General features: G+C 34.4%; 2 protein-coding genes across 2 annotated transcripts; both read left to right on the top strand.

Moving 5' to 3' along the window:
• Positions 1-9,542: 9,542 nt before the first annotated feature.
• Positions 9,543-14,027, top strand: LOC132613368 (sulfated surface glycoprotein 185-like). The gene is made up of 4 exons (XM_060327380.1): positions 9,543-9,855; positions 10,728-10,731; positions 13,506-13,590; positions 13,905-14,027. The coding sequence occupies exons 1-4, from the start codon at positions 9,543-9,545 to the stop codon at positions 14,025-14,027; spliced, it is 525 nt and encodes a 174-aa protein (XP_060183363.1).
• A 3,042-nt stretch (positions 14,028-17,069) lies between these two features.
• LOC132613367 (uncharacterized) lies at positions 17,070-17,780 on the top strand. Its single transcript, XM_060327379.1, has one exon. The coding sequence runs from the start codon at positions 17,070-17,072 to the stop codon at positions 17,778-17,780; it is 711 nt and encodes a 236-aa protein (XP_060183362.1).
• Positions 17,781-23,308: the final 5,528 nt, after the last annotated feature.

Below are 23,308 nucleotides of genomic sequence, written 5' to 3'. Positions count from 1 at the left end.
TCTTTTTCCCCTTTCCTCCTTTGTTAAGTGACCTACCTCTTGAATATTGATAAATAAAGACCTCAATTTCTTCAAGCAGATTAATGACGAAGACTTCAGAGTCAAATAATCAACTTTTCAAAAATGAGTTGCTAATAAAAGCCGTGGGACCTGACTAAAGCATTTGATTAATTCGGGAAAGTGATTGGACTAGTATAAAATATTTTATTATTAGTCGTCTACAAAGATTTCAATAAATTGGAACAGGAATAACCAAATATAATTAACTTATTTAATGTATTTAAGTTATATACAATGATGATGTACTATTTTTTATTTACATTATCAGTATAGTTTAATTCGTAATATACTAACGTTGTTATTATTTACACCATTTATTTTAGATATTATTCAATGTTAGTTATTATAATTACCTTTCAAATGATCTGATTTGGAAGTTAGTGCATTACTTTTGAATGTGACGGAGGAAGTCAACTAACAAGTTCCTTCGCAATCGGTAGCCAATCTATTTCTGTAAGAGTAGTTGGCAATTGAATTCGATTTTGACCAATATTTCATATCATTAATAGTGTGAATTAATGAGGCCTCCAAGTTGCTCAAGTGGTGACATACTCTTTGACTTAAGGATTGGCGGTATGCTGTGTATCTTTAAAAATCTGTGGAAAATGAACAAAATTAAAGTAAGAGACTAATATAAATTGGGGTGTTGTGATACCTTAGTTTTCAGAAAACTCATTACTACTATACTTGAGAATTTGAAAGAATGAGGCCAGCAGGTATAATTTCATTTCTACTAATATCCTTGCTCATCCATGAATTAGTTATGGTGGACGCAAGGTCCTTGCAATATGATTCTTACAAGGAATTGTTTTCTCAATTCAAGATTGCCAGAGAGCTAAGAGGTTTAAAAGGCAAAAAAACAACAATATTGTCACCACCAAAGGCTAATCCAGGATATCATATGCTTGTCCCTCCTGCATATAGAATATCACCTCCACCGCCACCAGCACCACCAAGCCATATATGAGCTGTCAGAGACGAAGCTATGATTTTGAGTTTATGAGTTTCGAAATTTAAAAAAAGTAGCTTATTGACTTAAATGTAGCTTATTGACTTCTATAAGTTATTTAGTACAAATGCATGATCTACGCCAAAGTTACTGAGTTTTGTCGAACCCGTAACTAGATTTGTAGCTCCGCCCCTTGCAAGTAATTAAGGAAGCATCCCCTCCCACATGTACTGTAGTTTTCTTTTCTTTTTGTCAGTGCTTAGTGTTCTAAACTTGATGACTTTTGTTCAGAACTTGCTGCTCCCATATGTACTGTTAATTTTGCTTAGTGTTTATTTTTGCTAATTGTATGGATTATATTTGGACATTTTCAAATTTTCAGGGTATGCTTAACAATGTCGCATGAGGTATAAATAAGCAGATTAGATAGTTTAGTAAGTAAATTTGAATCTTTTATTTGTCTACGAGGTTCCACATGACAAATGTAAAGTCAAATTGGACAACTGTTAATTGAAGAGGCTTTTATGAACCGATAGACAAAGGAAAGATAAATTTAAGACAAATCAAATGTATCAAAAATAAATAACCTTTTAAACTTCTGTGATGACTTGCGATTATCAAATATATTCAATGTTAATTAAAATTGATTTAAAGCTCCAGTATTTTTTCATAGTACCTTTTTTTTTTTCTTTTCTACCGAATCAAGATCTCATGAAAGCATCATTCTTCTTGAGTTTTTCCTTCTCGTTCCATGAAAGAAAAATCACTTTGTACTTTTTTTTATTACCTATTTTATACTACTAAGTTGAGAAAAATCGTGATTGTGCCTAATTCTTTTATGACTTTTAACTTCTTTTGCATTATATTTCATTTTCTTTAATTTTGTTGCATCTCATCCATAATTTATGAGCTTACATTGTATATCGTGTCTTTTTATAATTTTTCATTTGTGAATAAACTTTTCTTTTTGAGGACTTGTTATAATGTGTGAATATACACAGAATATACACTGGATATACAGTTTATCAATGATCACAAACTGAGAAAATAGAAACTGTAAAGATGAAGGTAATCGTGTGAAGGTTAAGATATGATGAAGAAGAAGTAATTATCATTAGAATGTGATGATCAATAATGAATATAATGGATCATATTTATAACTGCTCACAAGCTTAGAGTTAGTTATAACTAACTATGTGCAGGGGCGGAGCTAGCGTATGTCCAGGGGGTTCATCCGAACCCTCGGCGAAAAATTACAGTGTATTTTCAAAGTTAAAATTATTTTATTATGTATATATAATAGATGTTGAACCCCCTGACTTCTTCGTATATTTACCTTTTAGAATTTTTGAACCCCCTAGATGAAAATCCTGGCTCCGCCACTGACTATGTGAACTCTATCTTCTAGAAGCCTCTAAGTATTTAACTACCTTTAACTCCCTTGATATTCATACAAAGACTAATCTGCCCTTCTATCTTTAATTATCATTCACTAAGTATCATCAACACTCCCCCTCAAGCCAGGTGGTGTAAAAATGTTGAGAACCCCTAGCTTGAGTTTCAAGTACTCATGTTGCACTCTAGTTAACCCCTTTGTAAAGATGTCAGCTGGTTGTTCCTTAGTGTTGATATACTGAGTTGTGATGATTCCTTTCTGAATTATCTCCCTAATAAAATGACAGTCTATTTCTATATGTTTTGTTCTCTCATGGAACACTGGATTGTGTGTAATCTGTATAGCTGCCTTGCTGTCTGTGTGTATAGCAATAGGTTGATCAATGCTCAGATTTAATTCCTTCAGTAATCCCAGTAGCTAGATCAGCTCAGCTGTTGTAGTGGCCAAACTCCTATATTCTGCTTCTTCAGAACTCCTTGACACTACTGTTTGCTTTTTTGATTTCCATGACACAAGTGAATCTCCAAGCTTAATCATGAATCCTGTCACTTATCTTCTAGTTATGGGGCATGAAGCCTAGTCTGCATCACAGTATGCAGTTACTGTATGATTGCAACTGCTTGAGAGCAACAGGCCTTGTCCAGGCTGATATTTAACATATCTCACTATCCTTAGTGCAGCTTCCATGTGTGAATCCTTAGGATGTAGAAATTGACTTAAACTCTGAACAGCAAATGATATGTCAGGTCTTGTTACAGTCAAATAAAGTAACTTTCCTATGAGTCTTTGATAGGCAGCTTGGTCAGCTGGAGTATCTTCCTCAGATGTGGCCTTGATCTGTACTTCTTCATCTCTAGCTTTGTCCTGTATTCCTTCATCATATTCTTTTGAAGTGAGGTTGACATTAGTGTCAATGGGTGTGCCAGCTGGTTTGGCACCTGCAAGTCCTACCTCTGATATGAGCTCCAATGCATACTTCCTTTGATGCATTGTGATGCCCTTACTTGATCTTGCAAATTCAATCCCAAGAAAATATTTCAACTCTCCAAGGTCTTTCATCTTGAAAGTTTGTTGTAATGCTGTCTTTGTTTCTTCAATCAATGTCAAGCTATATCCTGCGATTAGCATGTCATTTACATAGACAAGTATGATTACAGTACCTTGATCATTCTTCCTGACAAATAATGAGTGATCAAACTGGCTTTGCTGAAATTTGAAACCGAGTAAAGCTTCAGACAGTTTTGCATTCCACTGTTTTGGTGCCTGTTTTAGGCCATACAATGATTTGACCAAACTACATACTGAATTCTCCCCCTGATTGGCAAATCCCTTAGGCAATTCCATATATATCTCATCATAGAAGTCTCCTTGTAGAAAAGCATTATACATATCCATTTGATGGATGTGCCATTTTTGTGTTGCTGCTAAGGCCAAGACAGTTCTTACTGTTACCATTTTCACCACAGGTGAGAATGTCTCTTGATAGTCAATTCCCTCCTTTTGGCTATACCCTTTAGCTACTAACCTTTCCTTGAACCTCTCAACTTCACCATTTGCTTTATACTTAATCTTGTATATCCACTTGCAACCAATTGTTGTTTTTCCTTGAGGCAGTTTAACTATGTCCCAAGTGTGATTGTTCTCCAATGCTGATATCTCCTCCTTCATTGCTTGAATCCATTTTGGTTCTTTAACAACTTCATTATATGTAGCTGGTTCTGTCAGAGTTGAGAATGCAGCAATATATGCTTGATATTTGGGACTTAACTTGTCATAGTTAATGTATCTGTTTAGTCCATATACAACATCTTCATGTATATTCAAATTGATAAAATCCTTCATCCATACTGGTGGTTTGGTACCCCTTGATTACTTTCTTGTTTCCTGAACTACAGTTGTTGAATCTTGTACTGGTTGTTCAATCTGCAAATCTGTTCTTTACTGACTATGTAGCTCAGCTATTGACTCTTGTGCATTATCTTCATGTGACATAGTTTATGTGTTTGTATTTAGCATTTGATCCTGTATTTGTCCCTCATCTTGTCTATATTCAGGCTGAGTAAGATTATTGAACTGAATATACTTAGGTCATTGAGACATATCTTCAACTGCAGTGTCTTTGAAAACATAAGTGGATGTTGTATCCTTCTTTTGAAATGGAAAGATTCCTTCTTTGAATATAACATCCATGTTAACAAAGAAACTATTATTAGCTAAGTCATACAACACATATCCTTTTTGCACATCAGAATAGCCCATCTGTATAGTTGGTTTTGACCTTGACTGCATTTTATCATGTTGAGTCATATCTTTGGCAAAACATAAACAACCTACTACCCTTAAGTGACTTATATTTGATTGTTTAGCATGAAATCTTTCATATGGTGAAACACCATTAAGCACTACAGTGGGCAACCTATTAATCACATACACTGCTGCTAAAATGCAATATCCTCAGAAATCAATAGGAATATGAGCCTGAATCCTCATAGCTCTAGTCACTTCTAAAATATGCCTATGTTTACGTTCAACCACACCATTTTGCTGTGGTGTATAGACACAGGTCCTTTGGTGAATTATGCCTAATTCTTGAAACATGCTAATGCAAGTATTATTCAGAAATTTTGAGCCATTATCAGTTCTGATGACTTTGATAGTTTTATCATATTGATTTTTTATCAGCTTGAAGAATTGTTTTAAGCAAGTGCATACATCAAATTTATTTTTCAGTAGCAGTACCCATGTAAATCTTGAGTAATCAACAACAATAGTTAAAAAGAACTTATTGCCATCAAAAGTTGGAATTTTATAAGCACCCCAAAGATCTACATGAATCATTTCAAGTCTGTCACTAGTTTTTATATGGCTAGGCTGAAATGGTAATCTAGTCTGTTTGGCACAGGGGCATATAGTACAACTATCTATACTATTCTTCACATCACTAGAATTACAAGAAAACAATCTAGTTAAAACTGAGTAAGAACTGTGGCCAAGTCTTTTATGCCACAAACTAATATCTTGATTGAACACTGTATCCTCAGGATTCTGCACTGCTAGACTGATATGTTTTCCATTATATGTATGTTGATTCAGCAACAAGTATAGACCAGCTTATTCTCTACCAATCTCCTTCAGCCTTCCAATGAAGAGATCCTGAAAAACACAAAAATCAGGAAAAAACTGCAGAACAGTGCAATTCTCTGGTTAGTTTTGAAACTGAAAGTAAGTTGTACTTGAATTTAGGAACCAAAAACACATTAGATATTGTGCTGTTCTTAGATATTGAACTAGTTCCAATGTGAGACACTTGAGTAATGTCACCATTAGGCAAATGCACTCTTTTTGGAATTATAGGTTCACTTATTGTGTCTTGGTTCAATAATTTTGCATCAGAGGCCATGTGATTAGTGGCTCCTGTATCAATGATCCATTCAGGACTATTGTTATCAGTAGCTACTAGTGACATGTCCTCTACCATACCTACTATATCACCTACTGCATTTGCTGAAGATACAGTTGCATTGGCACTATGACTTTTGTTTAGCAACTGAACAATCTGATCATACTGCTCTCTAGTAAATGGATTTCCTATCTGCAACTGTATATTAGAACTGCTTGCATCACCACCACTGACCATCAGCTGTTGTCCATTTTGAGAACCATATCCTCCTATGTTATTGCCATATCCAAAACTAGAACTTGCCTCATTCATACTATATGGCACAGATGCCTGCTGGGCATTATAGTTTTGAGTGTTGACAGGTCCAAGATCAGTATTTGAACTCTCTCCTACCACATTATAAGCAGCACCATACCTTTGACTCTGACCATTTTTCCTGTCTACCACACCTTTCTTATACTTGAAATCAGAAGGATATCTTACTAGCTTGAAACATGTGTCTTTGGTGTGACCCTTACACTTACAAAAGTCACAGATCAAACTATTATAAGGTTTCTTAAATTTCTGATGTCCATACTGATTTGAACCACCTTGATTCACATTGTTTTGATTCACATTATTCATTGAATACATTGCCAGATCAATGTTTCCAACTGTGGCACTTAGATTAGTCCCTAGAACTCCAGAGTTAGCTGCTACAGCTTTTTGGGACTCATTACTGATCACTAGAGAGTAAGCTTGATTTACATTAGGCATAGGGTTCATCATAAGTATTTGGCTTCTAGCCTGAGAGTAAGCATCATTTAAACCCATCAAGAATTGAAACAACTTCATTTTCTGTAAGTGTTCTACAAATTCTTTTGACTTAGAACAATTACAACCAGGAGCTGGTACCATCGACTCAAACTCTACCCACATACTTTTTAACTTTGAGAAGTACACAGACACAGAAGCTGTGCCTTGATTCAGAGTGGCTATTTCTTTATGTAGATTATAGGTTCTTGATCCATCAATTTTATTGAACCTTTCACAAAAATCTTGCCTTACCACCTGAGCACTAGTAGCATACATAATTCCTCCTAGTAAATTCTTTGAAACAACATTCATTACCCAAGAAAGAACTATGGCATTTACTCTTTCCCAATGATCCCACATAGTCTCAGGGTCATTCTCCTTTCTACAAGTACCAGTAACCAACCCCAACTTATTTCTTCCTAATAGAGCAAGTTTCATGGAGTTAATCCATATAGAATAATTTTCAATACCTGTAAGTTGAAAAGAAATAATCTGTATTCCACTTACATCTGCAGGTGACAAGAATAGTGGATGATTGTAGTTAATTCTAGGTCCTTGTTGTAATCCATTTACACCAGATGAATTTCCTGGTAATGAATTACCATTTAAAGATCCATTTTGAACACCAGAACCATCTCCAGTTGAGACACCAGAGACACCATTTGCAGGATTCAAGTTTTCCATTTATTCTTGAAAGAAATTGAAACAATATTGATTTGCGGAAGCAAGACTCAGGATCTTGAATTGTTCATAAGAAAAATAGAAATGAATATGAATATACTGACAAGCTAAACATCGTGCTCAGATACCATGTTATAATGTGTGAATACACACAAAATATACACTGGATATACAGTGTATCAATGATCACAAACTGAGAAAATAGAAACTATAAAGATGGAGGTAATCGTGTGAAGGTTAAGAGATGATGAAGAAGAAGTAATTATCATTAGAATGTGATGATCAATAATGAATACAATGGATCATATTTATAACTACTCACAAGCTTAAAGTTAGTTATAACTAACTATGTGAACTCTATCTTCTAGAAGCCTCTAAGTCTTTAACTACCTTTAACTCCCTTGATATGCATACAAAGACTAATCTGCCCTTCTATCTTTAATTATCATACTCCCTCTCTCGAGTCATTTGTTGAAAGTTTGAATGTGTTGTTGAAATCAGATCCACAAGTTAAGATTTAATTTTTCTTTTTACGTGACCTACCTCTTGAAGGTTGATAAACACTTCACTTCAACAAGAAGAGTATTTAATAGAGGCGGATTCAAGATTCTAATTGCTGTGATTTTGTTATGTTTTTAAAATTTTAAATTCAAAATTTAAAATGTATTCAGATGAAATCCGTAATTATACTCTCCATCCCGCCAAAACAGTGTATCAAACCCTTCACAGTCTAATCCTCAACTTTATAAAACCGTGTTGCTTAAAGTTATAGGATTAGACCAAAGCATTTGATTATTCAGGAAATTGATGGGACTAAACACATTCATTCCTCGTACATTAAGGTATTCAAATGTTATTGAAATCATGTGTAATAGCTAGGAAGTTTGAGTTTTTTAGCTCACCGCTTTCTCATTAATTTCGCGTATTTGACTATTTCATTTAATATTTGCTACCTACCATCAACACAAATATCAAGTACTTCCTCCGGATCAAAAAAAGAGTCTTCTTAGCAAATCAAGAAAGAATTAACCTTGTTTTTCCATATTTGTCCCTATTAAGTGTTATATGATCAGATCCCAATGCCTATTTAATTAGCGGTAGTTTAGTCAAATTACCTATTTTTGTCTAGGAATTAGTATTTTCTTAAGGGGTGTGCAAATAGCTAAGTGGACTCTTTTTTTGATCCGGAGGGAGTATTAGAGAAATTAAATACACTTAGTCCCTTATCGCTTGTATAGGGATTTAAAAAAAAAAAATTGTTAGGAGCGCTGCCCCCTAAATGGACGCAGTGCGATTCAAATTTAGTCAGATTCCAATGCTAATACCGGATATTGATTAAAAAAGCAAATGCCAAAGACTTCGAAGTTAAATCGTCAACGACTCAACGTACGAAACCGTGTTACCAAGACCAAACCATTTGATTATTCAATGAAAGTGATGGAACTACTCGGAGAAATTTTTTAATTATTCGGGTATATTGTTCAACAAACAATACTTATCCTCTCATAATTTTATTTTTGGATTTAATGTTGAATTTTGAGTTGCTTTCATTCGGCCAGAAAATCAATTTGATGACATGTTTGAGATAATCCAAAAAATAGAGCGAGCTCAATATACTATGTAGTTGAATTTGGATAATCTATATATTCGTTTTTTTTTTCTGGGACTAAACACACAGTTTATATGGCATGAGACACTTAACTACCTAATTACCCTAGTGGAGAAAAAAAAAAAAGCAATCTTAAAAAGAAAGAATGTCACATAAATTGGGACAAATGATATATTGCTTGTATATAATAGTAAATCCTTGGTAAACTTATTTTCGCGATAAAAATGGTAGGATTTCTCCATATGCCTTTCTTCTCTAGGCTAATTTAGTGTACAATTTATAGGTTCATGGAATATGAATAACTTTTATCTAAATTTTATTTATATAAGGACAGTCCGGTGCACTAAGCTCCCGCTATGTGCGGTGTTTAGGAAAGAGCTTGACCACAAGGGTATATAAAAAAATAATTTACTAAATAACTATAAATGTTTTAGTACAAACCCAATTATTATTATTATTATATATTTACTTAATAACTCCAAATTCTCACATCCGCCCATATATTGCTTTCTTCTCTTGAGATACCAATCATATATAACTGTCAGTTATTTTTTAGAGAACTCTTTACATTCATACACTTTGAGAAATTGAAACAATGAAGGGAGATATAATATCATGTCTACTAATATCCTTACTCATCCACGAAGTAGTCATGGCGGACAAATACTCCAACTTTATTTCAGTAGAAGCATCAAGGTCCCTACAACGATTTTCCTACAAGGAATTGGTGTTTTCTCAACTCAAGCCCGCTGGAGAGTTTAAAAGCTTAGACAGGAATAAGGACGGAGGTATACCAACACCGCCGCCACCACAGCATAATTTAGGACATCGTTGGAAGCGTGACGTGCCACCAGGCCCACCACCACCACCAACGTTGTCGCCGCTGCTGCCAGCACCACCTCCACCAGCACTAGAACTAGCACCTCCGTCATCACCGCTGCCACTGCCACCACCACCAGCGAGCGGTCCATGAGCAGCGCCACGCGGTCGCCACTATATATGTTGCCGCTACATACAACAATAACAGCATACCCAGTGTGATCCCATAAGTGGGATGTGGGAATGGTAGGATGTATGCTGACCTTACTTCTACCTTTGTGTTGCCGCTACATTTGGGAAAAATTTTGTGCAAAAATCTATTATGTTTATGTTTGAACTATTATGATTATGTTTTTGTTTGTTTCTAAATATAAAAAAATGTGTTTGAACAAGAAAACAAAATTAAGTGATATAAACATTTTGTTTTCCGCCTGTGTGAGCTCGCTCATATTGCCGGTCCCAAGCCCGGATAAAGGAGGAGGGTTGCCGAGGGTCAATCGGAAACAGCCTCCCTACCCAGGTAGGAGTAAGGCTGCGTACATCTTACCCTCCCCAGACCCCACTATTGTGGGATTACACTGGATAGTGACCAAGACCAAGACCAAGACCAAACATTTTGTTTTCCAGTACGAATGGATCTACTATATATAATGCTCACTGTCCATAACTCAGGTTGAGACTTCACTATAAGAAAGTATAGAAATTGCAACAAATTTTTTATATTTGGCAACAACTTAGTTTTATTGTTGGCAAATGATTTTTTTGTTGCCACAGAATTTAATTTTGTTGCTATAGTATTGATTATTATTGCAAAAAGTACTTTTGGCAATAAAAAAAAAGTTGTTGCACGTTGTTACAATAACAGCCGTTGGGAAAAGTTCATGCAACAAAATATATTTCTTTTTGTTGCCAAAAATACTTTTTGCAACAATAATCAATCTATGGTAACAAAAAAAAAAATTGTTGCCAAATATAGTTTTTCTTGTAGTGCTTGAGAATTATGATGCATTTGTTTCAGCAGAGTAAGTTTTTTTTTTAAAAAAAAAAAAAAAAACTCAAACCTGCTACCCTCTACGTATGTTCACCTATTTAATTTTGATATATTTGTATTCAGTTTCCTCCATTTCATTTATTTAATTTTGATATCTTAATGGTAATGTCCGACGCGATTATTGGAATCGCTCTATGCCATTTCATTTGTTAGTTCTCTTCTTTGTCTAATAATGGCGTAAAAATAGCATAGCCAAAATGCTAGTCTCCATAAAATAGAAATAAATTAGGATCTTCAAAATGAAAAGATATCGCAGTATGATTAAATTTTGGGAATCATATTAAAAATTGGTGATTTTTACTGTGAATAATCCTAATAACGGTTATGACACGAAAAATACTGATACTATAGATCACGCAAAGGAAATGACTTTAAATAAACTAGTCACAACAATCAAATATTTCGACAAGTTATAACCTAAGGCTTTATGCGTGTGCATTATCTCATAAATAGATATTTTGGCTAAATTGCCAGTAAAATAAGTCATACTGATCCGCAGGGAGTGAGAATTAACTTGGTGATTCAAAGTCTATGAATAGCATTAGTTATATTTTACTCTTCTATTTAGGGATATAGGAGGTAGAAGCAATTATGACTAGGAGCATCATTTTGCACAGCCTGTTCATTTTTAAGTTCTTTTTTCAAAAAAATTGCCATCGACCACATGAGCATAGTGCCTTGCGTTGGAGGTCTGGCTTAAAAATTGTGCATAATAAGCATCAATAATTACGTTTAAACGTGAACTTTATAACGAGAATAAAACATGTTCCGTGAAATTATTGATTTCTTAATTATCTGCATTTGTTACGAATAATTTTTTTTCTTTAGAGGACTCCCTCCCTCGAGTCATCTGTTGAAAGTTTGCATGTGTTGTTGAAACCAAATCCACAATCCAAGATTTAATTTTTCTTTTTACAGGACCTACCTCTTGAAGGTTGGTAAAGACTTCACTTCAATAAAAAGATTACTTAATAGAGGTGGACTCAAGATTCTAATTATGAATTCATTACATTTTTAATATTGAGTTCAAAATTTATAAATATACATTCAGATGAAATCAGTAATTACACTCTACATCCGCTAATACAGTTTATCAAACCCTTCACAATCTAATCATCAACTTTATAAACCGTGTTGCTAAAAGTCATAGGACTAGACCAAAGCATTTGATTATTCAGGAAATTGGTGGGACTAAACACATTCATTCCTCGTTCGTTAAGGTATTCAAATATTACTGAAATCATCTGTAACAGGTAGGAAGTTTAAGTTCTTTAGCTCTCCTCTTTCTCATTATTTTTTTTCAATAATAGTTTTGTCCGGTTCAACTTCGCATATTTTGACTATTTCTTTAAATACTCGCTACCTATCACCAACACATGTACCAAGTATTAGAAAGAAAAAAAAACACTTGTCCCTCATTAGTTGTATAGGGATTTCCAAAGGGATTCAGCTCCATCCATTGCCTTAATGTTTTAGATTGGATGCTCAGATTATTTTACATTAGGTAACTCTGTCAACCAAAACTTATGAAGATAGAAAGGAATCACTTCGTGCTTTTTGCCTCTGTTGAGACACTTGAACTTCGATATCTAGGATTTACACTCAATTCATTGACCCCCACTTCCTGGCTTTTTATTTTGACAACTATTTTGCTATTTCTTTAAATAATATCATCTTAGAGTACGTTAATATAATTTTTGCTGGAACTATTTTAGTATCATCTTCGTACAATATATATGCTATGACACCTAGATTCCCAATAAAATAATGACAAGGAAAGAAATAGAAAAAGAAAGCTTGCTTCATTATATGAATTAAAAGCAATCATCTCTTAATACTATGAAAATGAAACTACTCGTAAATAAGATAGTAACGATGTTCGAGTAACAAGAACAAGGGGCACTACAAGAAAGTGGAGATACGACGACATTTATTTAGTGATATTTGAAATAAATGTCGGGAAAAAGGGAATTTCGTGACATTTATGAATAAATGTCGTAAAAATAATGACATGTGATACAAAATGTCATAAAACGACAACATTTGGCAAAAAATGTTGTTAAAATAATGACATTTGGCGTAAAATGTCATTAAAACAATGACATTTGATACAAATGTCGAGAATATTATAACATTTGTTTCAAATGTCAGCTTATTAACCGTTAGTTACCGACATTTACACCTATTATTCAAAATCTAAATCTTTTTAAATTAAATCACCATTCTTTATTAACTTTAGATTAAAAAATTTATCGGATGCATAAAGTAGTAATTATATAACATATAACAGATGAACTTGGAACTAAAAATGTGGCTAAATTGTTTGTTTAAGTTAGTCAAATTAAATATGCAATTATGATAATATAACTATTTATTATTCTACTAATAACAAAAAAAGCTACTGTGCTGAACGTTTGTATGTTTTATAAGTAACTATTAATATGAGCAGTTTATTTTTTTATTTTATTTTGTTCTATGTACTTTAATAAGAGAGTTACTTTTTCATTTGTACCCAAACTTTCCCCCCCAAAATTAAAAAACCCCTGAAGTATCTTCCCCCCAAAATTTTAAAGCCCAACCAAATATCAATTCCCCCTTCCCACGAAATAAAACCCTTTCCCCAATTCCCTTTACTCACGGCGGCCTAACTTCTCCCTCCCTCACCTTTTCTTATTTTTTTCTCTCTTTTGTGCTTGAATTTTATGTGTGCTAGTTACTTTTTTTTATTTACCTTTTCTTTTGTAGGTTTTTACAAAGTGGAGTTCCCGAAAGTGATGAATTGAATAATATGCTTGCTGCATTGAATCATGCTTTTTTTGTGGATGCGAAGGTAATCCTTTGTTATGTGGGCTTTAGGATTCACATTGAATTTTTAAATCTATATTTTTACTTTTTTAATTGTACATTGAATTTTGAGATGTAAAATATTTGACTATTCGGCCTTAATTGATTTCAGGTAATCTTCAATTCTATTTTCTATGTTAAGGACTATGTAATAATTTGATTCTTGTGTGGTTGAAAAAATAGGTGGGCTTCTTGGAGTTTGATTCTGCTAATTTTATTTAACCATATTTTTCTAACATACACCTTTATGTTTGGTTTGCTATCAGACCTTTGTTTTCATCTTCAATATGCAAACATTAGAGTCAAGCAGAGAAGTCTTCTGAGGAGGGAGTCGTCATAGAGATTCCAATTGCTGCTTTGTATGAAGGCTCGCCAAGTGACTATCAAATAATTTGTATTCTTGGAGTCACTAGTCAACATTAGAATTTAATTGTAGTTAGCATTCTTAGCATGATGGGAGAAAATTTTGTATTTCTTGAGAACCATTTAGTATTGGCGGTGTTATAATATTTATAAAAATGTAATGTGTTGAAGTGACTCTTTTATTGTAATTCAGAATTGTTTCAGAGTGTATGACTTGTATATCGAAATTATATGAATGATTATGGTATCAGATTAGATTTTCTTAGTATATAAAAATGAAAAAAAAAACGTACTGACTAGTGATGATTTTCTGACATTTCCGTGTATGTATAGCAAGGATGGGTATGATTTTCTCACATTTCATTATATGTAGCAATTTAATTGAGTTAAAACTCAAAAAAAGTGACATTTAATAAAAGTCATATATAAATGTCACTAACTTAATGACGACATTAATCTAAATGTTGGAAAACTTAATGTGACATTTTAATAATGTTGTAAATAAATGTCGTAAATCATCTACCGACATTAATATAAATGTCGGAAAATTCCCGACATACAAATATACAACATTTGTACTAAGTGTAAAATAAATGTCGCTAAGTGATTTTGCGACACTTGTGGGTCTTATTACGACATTTATAAAATGTCGTCGTAGGCCTAATTTCTTGTAGTGGGGAACTTTTCAGACATTTCTGATCATGACTAATTTTTGGAATTAATTTATGTCACTAACTAACTCAAGAAAGAGGGCTAGTTGAAGTACTAGGAAAAAATGAAAGTGATCACCACACAAGCAAATTAGGCCTCAATTGTGTTGTGTTGTAGATGTGAATAAAGTCTCAGGTAGAAGTAGAAAAGAAAAAGCAAAAAAAAACTAACTTATTATACAAGATATTGACTGCTCTGAATGGTGTGAGTCTTATGGAGAAAATCACGACGACTTGACCTAAAACGAATAATATCACGTCATGTTAAGTTTATGCTGACTTAGCCCGACAAGTCGATTAGAGATGAATTGAGTATCAATCAATACGGAGGTGGGAGTGGTGGAAATACTTTGGGCCTGACTTTGTGGCGATCCATTGGGCCGGTGTAAGCAAGTAATAGCATTGGACTAATTATTGGCCCGACCCTCGTTGGTGGAGGAGGCAGGTCTTGGCTGAGCAGACCGTCCGGCATAAACAGCCAGTGGCCACATTTCTATATGGCAATTTTCAAATATAGCCACTTCTTGTACCAGGATTTGAGATTTACGATTTTGAGGTTCAAATTTTATCGCAACTTATTTGATTTACTGGATTCAATAATCTATTAGTTATAATTATTTAGTGAAATTTTAACAACCAGTGAGACATCAAAATTTAACGCATACATATTTTTGTAGTCGGAGAGAGGAAAATAGAAAAGATGTGAATTTTCAATTAAGATTTTCCTAGCAAGCTGATTTCATAAGCAGAGCCACCCATGTTGCAAAGTTACAGCATACATGTCCATTCCCACCATGTACTACTTATTTCTGATTTTAATTTGGTTTTGTTATTTCTTTTTATTTTTGTTTTGGGTTTACTGTATACTTCTGTTTTCTATGAGTGCTTAGATTTGGTTTTTGAATATTAGTGCCCGAGAAACTATGTTTGATTCATGTTTTGACAAAACAACCAATAATTAGCCCCTTTTCCTTCTACCTTTTGACAAACACCGATATTGAAAACAATGGCATGGAAAGAAAGGGAGAAACGATGATTTGCTTAATTATATGAAAAAAAACAGTGTTTTGCTTAATTATATGAAAACAAAAGTAATCTTCTTACACAATTGAGATGATTATAAGAACACCATGGTTGAGTAAGAAATACGGGGGATGGGGCTGCTCCTCCCTTAATCAGAGCTCTCGGGTTCGAGCCCTGGGTATGGAATAATTCTTGGTAGGGAACTCTCCCCCCCCCCCCCCCCCGAGTGAGACCCTATACAGCGCGAATCCTGATTAGTCGTGCCTAAATGCAAGTACCGGACACCAGATGGAAAAAAAAAAAAAAACAAATACGAGGGGATACTTTGCAGACATTTGTGATGACTAATTATGGAATTACTTCTTCCGTCATACTTATGTGGCACTTTTTGTTTTTTCAAGGGTCAATTTTACTAATCTTTATACCTAAATTGGATTAGATCACCCGAGATTCAAAACTATATGAGTAATTAGGGCTGTTCAAAACTGAACCGCAGCCGATATCCCAACCGCAAAATAGGTTTATTGGTTTATTAGAATCGGGTAATTGGATTAACAGAAGGGGAATGTTTGGAATATTATAGTTAACGGCTTAATGGTGCGGGGAACGATTTCCCCATTTTTCTTATCAGTTTAGCCGTTAAACCGTTAAGAATAATTAAATTATAAATATATCCCTATGTATATAAAGTACTAAAGATTAGAAATACTAATCTTTGAGCGTAAAACTCATTTTTCTTCCCGCAATATGGTAGCAGTTTCTCATTTTCCTTATTGCTTCTTGCCTGGTGTTTGTTTCTTATTATCCCATGTTACCAACTAGAATCATTCAAAACATTTTTACTTTCCTTGGGTGTTTCTTTCCATTTCTATGAAGCAGGATGATGATGGAGGAAATATGTAGATGATATGCACCACTATTGAAAACAGTATAGCTACTTCTGATACTATTCAAGACAATACTATTGATCTTGATGAAGGTATTAATCTATGTGCTGAGCAAGAGGAGACTCTAGAGGAAGTAGAGACTCCCAAAGAGATCCTTAAAACAGTTACTTACAATATTCAGAAGTCCAATGAGCAACAAGTAGTTTTGTTTCAAGAGGAGTGGCAAACTGTTAGTGGTAGGGGGAAAAAGAATTCACATAGAAAAGGTAGGAATAACTTTGAATCAGGGGAAGGAAGTAATATAAGGAGCATTGATATTAAAAAGTATCAGAATAGATTTGATGCCCTTGACAACTCTGATCATGGACAAAGTATTGAGGAAAAGGGAAACAAAAACGCAAATCCTACTGATGAATGGGTTGATGGAGCTTCCACAGAAGAAAACACCTCTGATTAAGGTGATTTGCTAGAATATTAGGGGTATGAAGTCCCAAGCTGCTACTGAAAAACTTCAAACTTTTATAAAACAGTTCAAAATCTCTTTAGTTGTTGTACAGGAGCCTTTTGTCAAAGAAGAAAAAATTGATTTCTACAAACAAAAACTTGGTATGCAAGAATGTTTTGTGAATACCAGTAATAAAATTTGGATCTTTTGGAGCTCTGAGGTTAAATGTGATATGTTTGCAAATGATGCTCAGATGCTTACTTGCAAGGTCTGTGTTAATCCGGCTGATTCTGGAACTTTTGTATCTTTTGTATATGCTAAAACTAGATCAGCAGGTAGAATTCATCTATGGGAACATATAAGAGCTTTTTCTTCCTCGATGGTCTGTGGAGACTTTAACTGCATATTGGACCCTAATGAGAAGATAGGTGGAGTGCCTCATAAGTTGAGTAAAAGTTTAGAAATCATAGAGTGTTTAGCTGACTGTGGTTTATCAGATATGGGCTATAATGGGAGTCTATATACATGGTGTAATGAAAGGAAAGAGAAAGAAATCATATGGAAAAGGGTGGATAGGATGGTTGCTAATGATGAATTGGGAGCCAAATTCACCTCTATCTCTGTCCAACACTTGGCTAGAGTGAGTTCTGATCACTGTCCTTTATTTATTACTCTTAAAGATTATCCTTCTAACACCATCAGATACTTCAAGTTCTTGAATTTCTGGGTTGAGCAGGAAGGATTTTAGGATATTGTGAAAAATCAATGGAATCAGTATGTTGAAGGAAATTCCTTCTGGATATTACAGCAAAAACTTAAAAGAGTTAGCAAAGCTCTAAGTGAGTGGTCAAGAAACAAAATAGGAGATATTTTCATCAAGTCTAACCACCTAGAGGACCAAGTGAAGATCTGTGAAGATAAGTATATTAATTCATTGGATCAAGATGACAAAATGGCTCTGAATAAAGCTAAAGCTGATTTAGTTCTTCATATTAAGATTGTTGATGCTTTTTGGAGGCAAAAGGCCCATCTTAAGTGGCAGTTGGAAGGAGATGAAAACACTAAATATTTTCACTCTGTGGTCAGGGGTAGGAGACATCATATGAAGATCCACAGGATCAAGAATGGGACAGATTGGATTGAAGATGAGGGAGATATTGCTAATGTTGCTGTAAACTTCTATCAGAACATTTTTTCTCAAAATCATACATATATTGACCTTAGCATACTGGATTGTATTCCTAAAATGGTCAATGATGATGATAACATGATGCTTACAGGAGATATTTCTAATGAGGAAGTCAAGGAGGCTATGTTTGATATTGATAGAAATAGCTTACCTGGCCCTGATGGTTTCTCAAGCCTGTTCTTTCAGAGTTGTTGGGAAACTGTGGAAAAAGACATGGTTAATATGGTTAAGGATGTTCTTAAAGGTTTTCCAATGCCAAAATACTTCACTAGTACATGCCTTTTATTGATTCCAAAAGTGCAACACCCTAGAGAATTTTTAGAATTCAGACCTATTAGTCTTAGTAATGTCACTAATAAGCTAGTTTCCAAAATTCTGAATAATAGATTATCCAAAATCCTTCCAAATATTATTTCCCAGAACCAAAGTGGATTTATGAAAGGTAGAGTTATTGGGGAGAATGTTCTCCTTGCTCAAGAAATTATCCATGGGATCAGGAAGCCTAATAAGGGAGGTAATGTGGTAATAAAGCTAGACATGAACAAAGCATATGATAGAATTTCTTGGAATTTTATATGTGCTGTTATGAGAAAGATGGGATTTAGTGAACACTGGATTTTCATCATATGGAATTTGAAGTCTAATGCTTGGTATTCTGTCAACATTAATGGAAAAAGAAATGGTTTTTTCAAGTCACAAAGGGGAGTCAAGCAAGGTGATCCAATATCACCTTCCTTGTTCATTATTGCTGCAGAGGTTCTATCAAGGAAGCTTAATAAGCTGTATGATGATCACAAATTTAATGGATTTAGCATGCATTCTAATGGCCCAGCCATCAATCACTTGTCATAAGCAGATGACATTATTATATTCTCCTCTGGGAAGTCCTATACCTTGACTAAGATCATGAATTGCCTTGAAGAATACCAGGATAACTCTGGACAAATCATTAGTATGCATAAAAGCTGTTTCCTGCTGGACAATTCCATTTCCAACAAAAAGATCAACATCGTAGCTGGAATCCTGAATTTCCAGAGAGCTGAATTTCCTATAACCTACCTTGGTTGTCCAATATTTATTAGAAGAAAAAGGATTCAATATTTTAGTTTTATGGACACTAAAATCCTACAGAGATTAGACTCTTGGCAATGCAAGACTTTATCTACTGGTGGCAAAATGATTCTTATCAAACATGTCTTATCTGCTATTCCAATTCATTTGCTTTCCATCTGCATGCCTCCTAAAACCATTTTTAAACAAATAGAAAGCATTTTTGCTAACTCTTTTTGGGGGCAATGTGATGGAAAATATAAATACCACTGGTCGTCTTGGTCTAACTTTTGTTTTCCTACAGACGAAGGAGGTCTAGGTGTGAGATCTTTACAAGAGATTACAGATACATTTTCAGCCAAACAATGGTGGACTTTTAGAACATCAGAGTCTTTGTGGACAAGGTTCTTGAGAGCTAAGTATTCTCTAAGAATACATGCTATGGCTAGGAAATGGAATTACACTCATTCTCACACCTGGAGAAGACTTATGAAAAACAGAGACAAGGTGGATCATCTGATCCATTGGAGAATCAACAGAGGGAGCTCAAATCTCTAGTGGGATAATTGGATGGGGTCTGGCAAGCTTGCTCAACCAACTGGGACTAATACTTCTATTAACAGCCCTATCCATCTATACATTAGTGAAAAACAGTGGCACTTTGATAAGCCGAGGAATATTCTGCCTATGAGTGTGGTGAATAGAATTCATGAAGTGAAGATCCACTCTAAGGATATCAATGACTCTCCTATTTGGAGTATCTCTGCAGATGATAGTTTCAGTTGTAAATCAGCTAGGGAAGTAACTCGAGAATCTCATTTGTCATCTCTTTCGAACAAAAAAAAATGTGGCATAAGAAACTACCTTTTAAAATCTCTATTTTCATGTGGAGACTTTTCAGAGGAAAAGTTGCAGTTGATGATAATTTAAAAAGAATTAAGATACATTTGACTTCCAAATGTTCATGCTATAGGTCTGGTAATTAGGAAACACAAGAGCACTTATTCAACACTAGCATGATCAGCATGGATATATAGAAGCACTTCACATAGCTTTTTGGCATTGAGGAAGGAAATAGGAACATTAGGCAAAGAGTGTTATCATGGTGGCTTACAAAAGAGAAAAATCCCATCCAAGGCATGATAATGCAAATAATTCCAAGCATTCTCATTTGGCAGATTTGGAAGAAAGGTGCAAAAGCAGATTTGAGAATCTGAACATGTCAAGATACAGAATCATCAACAATTCTTATCAGGAGATTGTTATAATCACACACAAGCAATACAAAGATATTCCTCCCTTTATGGAATGGAACAACTTTTTGGAGATTATTGAGAATGCACAACCTCTGATTAGAACCACTGTTGTGAAATGGCATTTTCCAGAAGTTGGTACACTAAAACTGAACTCTGATGGTTGTTCTAAAGGGAACCCAGGCCCAAGTGGAGGAGGTGGATTAGTCAGGAATCAAAGAGGAGATCTCATATATGTTTATGCCATTTACTTAGGCAACATCACAAACAACTGAAGCTCTAGCTCTTAAGTCTGGTTTGGAGTGGTGCCTGAATAATGCAGTAAACAAGTTGGACGTTGAAAGTGATTCAAAAATACTGGTGGATTGGATTTTGAACAAGTCTAAGCTTCCATGGCCACTTTTGGACATCATAGAACAAATCCAACATATGTTTGAAGCCATACAACATATAAGCATCAGACATTGCTCCAGAGAATGCAATAGGGCAGCAGACAGTTTGGCAAATTGGGGACTGAGTAGTGGATGTAGCACTCGCATGAATAGCTTCCAGGAGCTCCCAAAAATTACCAAAGGAGAGGTCAGGTTTGACAAGATGCAATTAACCTCCTTCAGGAAATCTGTAGTTAAAAACTCCTTTTATGTGCATAGAACAATGTATAGAAATTATCTGTTTGATGTACCCTGATGTCTCTATGTTAGTAGAACTGAGGAGATGTATCATCTATTCAAACATAGAATTTTTTGTGATCTTTAGATGAAATCCTACTTACATGAGATGGACCTTGTTCCATCAAGTAGGTGCAAGGGGTTGCTTTCCCTATTTTTTGGGCTGATGATGTTATGAATAAAAGAAATGCATTCTCCAGGTTGGAGATGACTAATTTAAAAAATAAAAAAAATAATAAAAAAAGGAGCCTCACTAAACAAGAAAGGTGATCAATATGGAGGTGGTGCCGGAGCTGGAACAAGTAGTAGTATTGGACTAATTATTGACCCGGAGCGCGGTGGTGGAGGAGGCGGCCGAGCAGGTCTACGCTGAGCAAGTAGCCGTCCGGCAGAAACAGCCAGTGGCCGTATTTCTAAACCTAAAGAGACTTTCACTGTAAAGCTATTTTCAAATATAGCCGCTTCTTGTATAACTAGTAATGCAAAGATACAAGTTATAATCATCTTCATTTCTTTAGCTATTGCTTCCTTACTTTGTGGTTTTTATGAAAGATTAATTGCTCTAGGCTTTGGGATATATGGGATTATAACTCATTAGATTAGTCGTTAGAATTATTTATAGTATGTTTTTGCTAGGACGCTTTAAATTAGTCTCACCAAAAAATATTAAAGAAGAAACTACAGAGAAACTTCGTCAAATTTAAATTCAAAGGAGTTGGAACTTAGTACATCAATTAGGTACCAATTTCCTTATCAGTGCGTCTAATGTTTTATTTATAATATAACTCTCAGTTTCTTTTGCAGAAAGTGGACTACGGGCTTTTTAATCTCTAAAATTATATACGTACTTACCAAGGCAAAGACTTCACTGCCACATTTTGGAATATATGCAAAACTCTGTCGCTAAAAGTCATGGGACTAGATTTTACCGATCTCATGTGTTATATTTTGCCTATTTTCAACAAAAAGAAATATATAATTAAAAGAACATTTATAATGTGCCATAAAATCAAACTGATAAAACCTCAATCCGTAAAGATTTAATATTATAATAAAATATCCTTTCGTCTTCACTCTTGGAGCTCAAGTAACTTTTCTTGGCGAATTATTTGGGATTCAGCTTGTTGAATTTAAAGTCTTTATCAGTCCTTCAAGAGGTAGGTCCCCTGGAAAAAAAAAAAAAGAAGATTATTTTCAATACACATCTCAACAACCAATTCAAGGAAAATTAGTCACAACTAATTACTAATGTGAATAAAAGATCAATAAATTCATCACGCACGGGCTTGATAGGCTAGAATGTGTTTTACCTAAAAATATGAGCTATGGTCAGTTAGAACCAGCTCATTGAACAATTACATAACACGCCAGCATATAATTACAATGCTTATATATTACTCCCTCCGGATAAAAAAATGTGCCTACTTAGTTTTTTTTTTTGGGGGGGTTCAAAAAGCGTGTTCACTTATCAAATAAAAAAAATTAATCTTATTTTTTCAGATTTGCTCCTATTAAGTGCAATGTGATCAAATTTCAATACCTATTTAATTAGGAGCAGTTTAGTCAAATTAACTATTTTTTCTAGGAGTTACTACCTCCATTCCAAAATAAGCATCTCTTTTAGCTAATGCACACCCCCTAAGAAATTGCTTACTCATAGAAAATTAGGAGTGTTTTTACCAACTTACTCCTAATTAATGCTTAGAAATAAAAGTTATTTAATGATTCTTGATAATAAATAAGGGTAATTTTGGAAGAATAGAATTAATTTCTTCTTGAAATCCTAAAATGTCACTTATTTTGGAACAAAATAAAAAGCCTAAAAAGACATTTATTTTGAAATGAAGGAGATAGTAATTTTTTAAGGAGTGTGCAAATAGGTAAGTGGACACTCTTTTTATCCGGAAGGAAGGAGTAACTCAGATCTTTAATGCATATTAGACCAATCTCGTGGTATAATATACTCTACTAATAGAAGTGCTTCAGAAATAAACAACTTTATTGGGATTCTAGTAGTCAGACAATTGGTCCAGTTAAATTGGGCTAAGAAATTAGGGAAATGAGAACTGAGGTTAGGCTCAGTGAAATCAGACTTAAATTGAAGCTAAGCTATTAG

Source organism: Lycium barbarum, chromosome 10, assembly GCF_019175385.1.
Source record: "Lycium barbarum isolate Lr01 chromosome 10, ASM1917538v2, whole genome shotgun sequence".
Lineage (NCBI taxonomy): Eukaryota > Viridiplantae > Streptophyta > Magnoliopsida > Solanales > Solanaceae > Lycium > Lycium barbarum.
The sequence above is the reverse complement of the archived record's forward strand: the minus strand, read 5'-3'. Positions and strand labels throughout refer to the sequence as shown.